Source organism: Saccostrea cucullata, unplaced genomic scaffold, assembly GCF_032062105.1.
Source record: "Saccostrea cucullata isolate Sc308-1 unplaced genomic scaffold, CSIRO_AGI_Scuc_v1 ctg5829, whole genome shotgun sequence".
NCBI lineage: Eukaryota > Metazoa > Mollusca > Bivalvia > Ostreida > Ostreidae > Saccostrea > Saccostrea cuccullata.
Window position 1 is genome coordinate 29,563 of NW_026933181.1, and position 10,438 is coordinate 40,000.

At 31.6% G+C, this 10,438-nt stretch overlaps 1 protein-coding gene across 1 annotated transcript in view; it reads right to left on the minus strand.

The window, feature by feature from the left end:
- Window positions 1-881: 881 nt before the first annotated feature.
- The window catches only part of LOC134237532 (uncharacterized), a gene marked incomplete at its 5' end in the record, with an annotated part of 24,121 nt that continues 14,564 nt past the window's right edge, over window positions 882-10,438 (minus strand). Inside the window, one exon of the mRNA XM_062719617.1 lies at window positions 882-2,234. Within this exon, the coding sequence (XP_062575601.1) occupies window positions 2,161-2,234 (74 nt within the window). The remainder of the gene's footprint in view (window positions 2,235-10,438) is intronic.

The window sequence follows — 10,438 nt, forward strand, 5'->3', positions numbered from 1 at the left end:
TTTTCAAATTCTTTGACAAAAGTTTGTTTGTATCATCTGTCCTTAATGAGAGACAATTAAGGGAGACTTTAAATAAGGAAACATAAAAAAATTTGAAACTATTGTAATTTATTTCTTAAGATGAACATCCAATGGAATGTTACAAATTGTATAAAAATATAAACAATATAAAGGTAATGAACGATTGTTCAAATACTTCAAAGAGATGAATGAAAAAATAATGTATGAAAGGAATTATTTAACAATAATGATACAAAATAATTTTACACAAGTAACAAATACAATGTGCTTGAAAAGTTTACATTTATAGATATATTGTTGAGAGTTGCATATATCAAACGCTTTTAGAATATACCTACCAAGATTAAAGAGTTCTTTGACATTATCAGCACCTGTGAATTCTATTAACTTGCTCATATAACGTTATTCCTTTCTTATATCTCCATCATACCTTGTGTGATATCTAAGTCGTACATGGGGAAAATATTGTTATGTTAGATCCACAGCTCTATTAAATTACTTATCAAAAACAATATAATCATCAACATTAACAATAATACAATAAATAAAAAACATTTTTAAAAGTCATAGAAATCATTGCGCCAGATTTACATGTGCACGGTTTTCGTCACACATATATCGTTAAAGAATACAAGAATAAAAATACTGTAAAAACAGGGCAATGTTTGGCAGAAACAATATCTTCTTATTTTGATTTTTGTTGATTAGTGTATATATTGGATTGCATATAAAGGAAGAGATAGTTGATAAATTATTCTAAATGTGCATGGATTTTAATGTTACAATTGTCCCTTTTTAAGCAAAATTTTATACAAATAATTTTGATTTTAGATACATTGAATGTTCCTTTACACCTTTTAAACTCACTTTCATATGAATAAATACAAAATGTATACATAACAAAAAAAAAACAAAACGATTAGACAAGAAACTGTGAAAAATTTGAGCAAAAAAGTAAAACTTAACAAGGACTCATAGATGAAAAAAATACAAAAAAACTTAAAACGACATATAAATGCTTAAATTTTTTGTCAAATGCTTTTGTTATTGGCAAAAGTATACATTCTGATACATAGACTAAACATCTTGTAAGTGAATGTATTGCTAAAAATTCCAATGTTTTACTAACAAAATCGTCTTAAATGCAATTTCTTCAAATTTAATTATTTTTGTACATTCTTTGATATATTTCATTAGTCATAATTGAACGGAGACTGTTACAGATATTCCCCAAACGCTTCAGAACTTCAATTTGTGTCATATCCTTTAAACTTCATTAAATAAGGCTTTCAAATTTTTTTTACCATCGTTGAATATAATTGATGTCTATATATAAAAAAGCCTCAAATTCTAAGTATCAAAACATTTCATCAAAAAATATATAAGTTACGGCTATAATAAATACTAGTACATGTATCAATTCGTAAACATGTTGTCCTCTATATTCATATATATATATTTCTATATTCTATGTATCAAAGCATTTCAGAAGTAATTTAACAGTGACAGTTGTACAAATATATTTTATTCATTTCAACATCGTACGTTCACGCATGTGCATCTTCATGCATGATAACAATGACATTCTGTCTACACATTTAATGCACAATTTTCCCTTGTTTTAAACATTTTATCAATAACTTAAAACATTACGGCTATATCAACTATTTTGATTATTTTATGCATTGTGCGTGTGTGTGTGTGTATGCATGTCCTTTTATGTTTTTTAGATCCAAAATGTAAAATTTTCTTTTTACCTATATATATTTTAAACATTCTGTCTGGTTGAAAACCAAGAAGTTATGGCAGTTAGTGATTAAGCCACTCAGATTGCAAAACACGGGCTTGTACGTATTCTCGTGATAACTTTTATATTAATCATGCCCTAAAACCTCATTATGTATGACTATGTATTATATTGCACAGTATTTTGCCAAAAAAGCAAAAAAAAAAAAAAAAAAAAACAGTGAGACTTTTCTTTCAGTTAATCAGAGCAAAGCGCTCGTACATGTGCATGAGTTCATGTTTTTTTTTTACAAAGTCATTTTTATTCTTAATACACCACTTGTTTTTCTATTTTCCGACTTTGTTGATTTTGTCTAATGTCAATAATTTTATCTGGAAATTAATATTAAAATATCAAATCAGAGGAAAATTTTCGACCTTACTTTTTGTCTTATTGATGTTTTTACTCTTGCTGATCTCTTCAATTTCTACGAAAAAAGAAACAAAAATTAATGTTTTGCATCTTTTTGTCATGCAATGCCAACATCATACATTATTATGCATGTGAGTTAAGGCTACATATGGAAATTTCTGTACGAAATATCTAATTAAATTCCATAATTGCTCTACATACCGCACAGAAAATGCTAAGACTTGTTTTCTAATACATTCTTTGTACCCAAGACATGCGATAGCCAGTACACATTATGACGTCATATTATGACGTCATCGACCTGTACTACACAAGTTTATAAAAAACATCAACAAAATCGCTTCGGCGCAAGGGCATACCTTACTTTGTTTTACAGAAACAAGGTATCAAAAGACGCAGGATATTCCAAAGATTTAAGATATTGCTGCACAAATGTCGGCAGTGCAATTGGTTACTTACAGTCCCTGAAACGTTCTACTTTCCCGCCTAAACGGTGAACGAACGCTGAACGAACGCAGAGCGAACGGTGAGTGAACGATGTGCGAACGGTGAACGCAACTCGGTGAACGATGTGTGAAGTGTGAACGGTGAGTGAACGCAGAACGCGAACGGAGCGCGAACGCGAGCGCAAAGTGAACGGTGAACGAACGGTGAACGCAAAATGAACGATTTATTCCGAATGCCTTTGGTCTTTTCCTTGCATTAAAATCATTCTTTTATGCTATAATTTAAATGTCATAAATAAATACAAATAAACAACAGATAAACAAAAGAGAAATAAATAGATAAATAAATAATAAAAATAAAATTCTCCACATACGTATGTTTAAATCGATATCATAATAACATAATTTTAATTGCCGTCAAACATGTTTTTGTTACCGCGTGTAGTTGAAAAATAAATTAATATTCTATAGTAAATAATTATGATTATTGATTTAGACAATATTTATTCAGTAAACTGAATAGATTGGGCAACAGGCTTAAGCCTATAAATACCCTCTCTATATAACAGGTTATGGTAACAATACAATGAACAGAGTAAATAATTACAATTCATATTATGATATGAGTGCTCACATACGCATTCTAACATACTCACACACACACCCTCACTCACACACGCAACCACACCCTGACTCGCACAGATCCAGATCAAAATAAGTATAATAAATATAAACATGTATAAAGTGACAAGAGTGCATATCAAAAAAGAAAATATGATTAAAAACGTTTTGTTAACTTGATATATTCATGTACATTTTTTATAATATTGAGGTTCGTTTGGAACGAATACTCCGAACTCCCTTGTAAAAGAATTTTTAGATCAAAAGGTACATCAAGCTCATTTAAGTTTTTTCTTACTTTATTTCTTTGAATATTATATGCTGGACAATCCATAAAAAAGTGTTCATTATCTTCTGTATGGTAATTACACTTCGGACAAGATGCATCGTCTATTATATAATGATTTTTTAGGTGTGCATAAAGATTACTAGCTTTGTAACGTAGTTGACAGTGAAGTAGATTCTCGTTTCTGCTTCCATAGTTGAAGCATTTACAACTGCTAAAAGGTTGGTTTAATTTTGACTTGAAAATCGATAAAGAAGGAGACATTTTCACTTCAGAACTAAGATTATTCCACAGTTTTATAGTTGAAGGAATAAAACTTTCATAGTATGATACAGTTTTACATAATGGTAAAGTAAGATTATTACCATCTGATCTCAAACTATAAGAGTGTTGCACTGGTTGGAAGGGCTGTATTAATTCGTTAAGATAATTAGGAGCAATACCATGGAACATTTTATAAAATAATATTAGTTTATGGTTTGTTCTTCTCTGACATAATGGCTCCCAGCCGAGTTCGTCATATAGATTAGATCTTGAGGAATTTACTCTAAGACCAGTAATAATTCTTGCGGCTTCTACTTGGACCTTTTCTAACAATTCTGCATTTTCTTGTGAGCAATTATCCCATACTACATCGGCGTATTCAAGGACCGGTCTAATAAACGCTAGATATATTTTAATTAAAGAATTTCTATCTAATGTGTACTTTAAAAGTCTTAAAATATTTAATCTCTTACAAGCTTTTTCGTAAATAGCAGAAACATGATTATTCCAGCTAGCATCAGATTGGAATAGGAGTCCTAGATGTGTATGACTATTAGATTGTTCAATAATTTTTCCGTTTTCACCAAAATGAATGTCTGAGAAAAGTCGTTGCTTTCTTGTAAAATTAACATTTTTTTTGTTTTATCAGCATTGAAGTCTACTGCCCAAGAGTTTGACCATTTCTTTATTTTATCAAGATCGGTTGTAAGAGATGATGTAGGAGTATTAATATCAGTGTCAACTATTGCAAACAATGATGTATCATCCGCGAATAATCTAATTTCATTATGTATGCCTTCAGTAATGTCATTAATGTATAATAAGAATAAAAATGGGCCTAGCACGGACCCTTGGGGTACTCCCGCATCAACAGTTTTAAAGGTTGAGGAAAAGCCTTCTACATTTACTTTTTGTTGTCTGTCAGTAAGGTAATCTTTAATCCATCCCAAAATATTATCTTTAAAGCCTAAGTTTTTAAGTTTAAAAATAAGTCCTTTGTGCCAGACCCTGTCAAAGGCCTTTGAAATATCACAGAATTCAAATCTTATGTCTCGGCCTTTGTCAAGATTAAACATAATTTTATCTTATATATCCACTAGTTGATTTATTGTAGAGTCCCCTGGTTGGAACCCAGATTGATTTTTTGATATCAATTCGTAGTCTTTTATATAATTGTACATATATTTGAAAAGTATTTTCTCCAAAACTTTACAGACAGAACTTGTAAGAGATATGGGCCTATAATTATTAGCATTGTCGGGGCTTCCTTTATTTTTAAAGATTGGGGAAACATGTGCTTGTTTCCATAAATAAGGTAGACATTTCTTACTGAGTGACATGTTGAAAAGTTTTGTTATTGGTTTATAAATAGAGAACCGTGTTTCTTTTAGGATTCTTGGATATAAGCCGTCTGGTCCTGGTGGTTTAGAGGTATCTAAGATTGATAATTGATCAAGAACGTCCTGCTCAGTAATTTCAAAATCATCAAAGCAATTAATTGGAGGACCTGGTCCATGTTCAGGGAGATCAGGCTCAGTGTTTATGTGTGAAATATTTACAAAATAGTTATTAAATTCTTCTGCTTTATCAATTGGATGAACAAATATCCTACCATCTCTAGATTTCAGAGGAGGAAGGGAAGTATTTTGTTTTTTAAATCTTGAGACAGATTTAGCAATTCGCCACCATTTACCTGGAGGAATAGTCTTATCGATAAGTTGAGAGGCCAGTTTCACTTTATAATCATTTCGAGCTTTTCGTACTAATTTGACTACCTCATTACGAATTTCTCTAACTTTTTTCCAGTGATTAGGATTATCTGTTTGTTTTGCTTTATGATGTATTCTATTTCTTTTCCTCATTTTTCTACGAATTACGTTCGTAATAAAAGGTTTATCAGAGGGTCGGACAGTAATGACTTTCGTAGGGATATATTTATCAACTAAGGTCATCAATTTTAAATTAAAATTATTATTTACTTCATTAATATTCTCACAATAGAACACATCCTCATCCCATTTAACGTGATTCAATTCGTCATTCAAGCTTTGGTAGTCGGCTTAGTTATAGTTTCTTATAGTTCGTTTATATGCCTTTTGTTTGTAGGCCTTAAAAGATATATCAACTATGACTGGGGAATGTGAACTGCATATTGGTGCATTGACCTTTACAGTTTCTACTTTATTTACATCGTTTGTGAGGACTAAGTCTATACAGGTCCCTGTATTTGAAGTAAAATTAGTTGGTTCAGTTACCACATTAGAAATGTTCAGCCTTTGTATGAGTTGTTTAAAGGTATTGTTACCTGCTGTTAACATATTTACGTTAAAATCTCCGACCAAAAATATTGACATTTCAGTATCTAAAGCCTTTTCTATGGTATTAGAGAAGTTATTCCAATATTCAGAATTAGAATGAGGAGGTCTGTAGATTACTCCAACTAAAAACTTTTGTTTCTGTGTACAAATCTCAACCCATAATACTTCAATATTAGGATCATTTATATCATTTCTCAAAATGTAATTTAATTTAGTAGATACATACAAAGCTACACAACCTCCATGTCTATTTCTGTCTTTTCTGATTGGCGCATGAAAACCATTTATCAAAATTTCTTCATTACTAATATTGTCGTCTAAATGTGTTTTGCTATTATATCATTTTCTGACATCTCTGCATCAATAAGATCAATCTTTGGCAACAAACTACAAACGTTATTATGCACAATAGTGATGTTAGAAAAAAATGATGGACCTGGATTACTTTCAATACATCCACAAAGTAGCAGTAGTTTTATGACAACAAGATTAAAATGATAATTGTTAAAAATGATGGAGTTGAGTAATACAGTAAGAAGAGGGTAAGAAGATACTTTTCGTCTGTAATATGTTTCGTAAAAAAGAATAAAACGATTTTTGTTCTTCTTTTTTTCCCTATAAGATGATTATATCATTGACTGGAACTCGCGTAAACTCGCTTGGCATGTGGAGGTACCGGGATGGCTCATTTTCGCTATTTGCTCTTTTTATTGAATAATTCCTTTTAAATTTTGTGGACCAGAGCGGCGGCCATGGTTGGGGAGTGGAGATGTTACCCAACCTGTATAAATGCAACCAGAAAGAGACAAATTTAAGCTTTCCACTCTTTATTAAAGTAAACAATCTATTTCTAATATTCATAATTACACTAAATAATTTTACAAAATACACTAAACCTTATTAGAAATATAACTAATTAAATTATAAAAAAGTTTAACTTGTAAATAAAATAAGCCATGTGAAAATTTAATAATGTGAGAGGTACCGGGATCGATACCCGGATTCTCCACCACTTTTCGTAAAAAAGAATAAAACGATTTTTGTTCTTCTTTTTTTCCCTATAAGATGATTATATCATTGACTGGAACTCGCGTAAACTCGCTTGGCATGTGGAGGTACCGGGATGGCTCATTTTCGCTATTTGCTCTTTTTATTGAATAATTCCTTTTAAATTTTGTGGACCAGAGCGGCGGCCATGGTTGGGGAGTGGAGATGTTACCCAACCTGTATAAATGCAACCAGAAAGAGACAAATTTAAGCTTTCCACTCTTTATTAAAGTAAACAATCTATTTCTAATATTCATAATTACACTAAATAATTTTACAAAATACACTAAACCTTATTAGAAATATAACTAATTAAATTATAAAAAAGTTTAACTTGTAAATAAAATAAGCCATGTGAAAATTTAAATAATGTTTACCAAAACGCGCGCAAGTCTGCAAAAGTAATCTTACCTGTATAAATGCAACCAGTAAGAGACAAAATCAGCTTTCCAATGCCGAATTGTCCCACTGAGCTACATTTATACTCCCGTACATGTCCTGCATATTTTAATATTTAATTACTTTTATCCTTAGAGCTCGCGTTCGTTATCTTTGTCCGACTAAATGATTTATCTCTGGGAACCGTCCAGATTAAAAGTTAAACTCCAATCGATCTGTATCTTTAATTTCTTTCAACCAAATCCATCTTTTCATACACAAGTAAGTAGATTTATTTTTATCTTCAGAGCTCGTATCTGCTATCTGTCTAAGCCGAATAGTGCAAATCCATAAAATATATTACAATCTTATTTTCACTGCAATTTTTGTTATGATATATGTCTTTTGCTTAATCATATGATGATTAATAATACATTTAAGCTTTATCCGTTTTTGAAGATCTGGATGTAACACACACGCACTCACAAAAAACAAAATGGAAAAGAGTACAAAAGGAAACCAAAGTAAACAATAGGCAAACAAAAAATAAGTGCAAAATAGAACACACAAAATGAAAGTAAACAAAAGTAACACGTGCACAAAAACATGATAATGGAAAAATAAGGATAAAATGAATATACAGAAAATGTTGAAAGCATAATTTGATAGAGCTTTAGCTAGAAGCATTAGAAACACTCCGCCGTGACGTGGAGTAACTATCTGTGGTTTGGATAAATTTAGAATTGGAAACTGTTTGTTCTAATAATAGAATATCGTAGAGCGCTTCGTCGACATGGATGATAACAGCTGACTTACGAAAACAGAGTGACGAGAAAAATGTCTATATATAATGGCAATGAAATGGAAAGTTCTGCATGGCTTATAAAAAAAAAACATGAGCATACTCACAAGTGAGTTGAGTTTCAATACGGTGTAGAAGTATCCTGGACTTCCTTGGGAGAGACAGACAAGTCGAGGCCCAATTTTACTAACTCATCCTCTCGTGTGATTGTCACGATCGTTTTCTCGTCAAGGAGTTTCAGATTGATCCGGCCGTCGATTGTCCAGGTTCTGTCTATTTTTTTCTCCCGCATAAGTCTCCTGGTTGTAGTATACAACTTTGATCGTGAACTTGTGAGCGCTTCATTGATAAATATTTTACTCACATTGCTCGGATTATTGTTGAACGGTTTCAAGTTTTTCTTGTTTCTATAGACAAGATCACGGTCACGATAGCTAACAAAGCGCACGATGATATCTCTTGGGCGTTCTTCGTTGTAGGGACCAACTCTATGAGATCTATCAATCATTGTATGATTATAATGGACATCAGTTCCCTGGAAAATTAGTTTGTTTATTACGTTTAGGACACATTTATCAGTATTCTGATTTTTTCCCTCCGGAATGCCAGTGAATTTGAGGCAATTGCGACGTGAATATTGCTCCATGTCATCCATTCTTGTTTTTAGTTGGGTGATTTCATTTTCCATGGCAATCATTTTAGCCTGCACACAGCCTAAGATTCCAGATTTTATTGACTCATGTTTAAAGATAATTTCTACGGCTTGTTTCACCTTTTGGTCGTCTCCAGAGCGTTCGATATCTTGCAATATTACACTTAAATTTTTTAAAGACGCATCTGGAGTCTCACTTGAGTCACCCATATTGTCTAATGAGATGTCCCCTGATGAATCTGGACAAGGCCTTTTGTTTGGCTGACTTGATTTGTACTTGTTAGAATTGCGATTATTGTTATTGGTTTTTCCCATTTTTTGTTTATTATTTGTTTATTTCAACAGCCACGAACATACCTTTAATGTACAGCACATTGGGTATTATCACAAGGTATCAGGAAAATGGCGGTGAACACTTTTCACACATCTGTATGCGCAAACAATGACATGGATAGGAGCAATAAAATACCAGGTTATTACACACTTTTTGCACACTGGACACTCAGAGGCATGTCTTGAACTGGTTAATCCATCTATTGATCCAAATTATGATTAATTCCAACTAAGAAATTATGAGATTTGAAGAGATAGTCACAGAGCTGAAAAAACACGTCAGACCATTGTACTGACCTCTCAGTTTATGATTATTCTTTTAACTGATAAAAAATGTGGACTTTCGAAGATGAAACCACTACTGAGACAAGCAATTAATAAATTAATTAATTAATTAATCAATAAATAAATAAATAAAAAACTTTTTCTGTACATACCTATGATTTTAATAACATGATTTTAATCGCCGTCAAACGTGTATTTGTTACCGCGTGTGGTTAAAAAATGAATTAATCTACTTGTATAGTTAATGATTATGCTCATTCTTTTCACTAATAAAATAATGTGGACTTCTGAAGATAAAACTACTACTTATAGAATGAATTAATTACATTTTACGGGGTTGAAACAACCGTACATATATTTCCGTGCCAAAGCGATTCTGAGTAAAATAACGGATTTTTTTTAAATTCACAATTATCAGTTGACATTGACTGTTATCATACTGCATAAAAATTCTCGTTTTGTATTAATTCTACTGCAAAATACATGTATTCTATACTTATGTGCCTTTTTATTCTTTTATGACGATTATTTTAGCTACCTTCTTCATGTATCTGTAGACATTATCCGGCCGTGATTATACTCGGTCAAGATGTTGGAAATTATTTATAATACATGCGTAGATTAATCTTTTAAAACTAAACAAGCAATGTGTTGTCATAATTTTTATTGAACAGAGAAATGTACGAGAGAGAGAGAGAGAGAGAGAGAGAGAGAGAGAGAGAGAGAGAGAGAGATAACCCCCTCGATTCTCTGATATATATTATATCAAATAAAAATTCTTATTGTTTTTCCTAAATATTCCAAGCAACAAAGGTAATCTTTTTTTT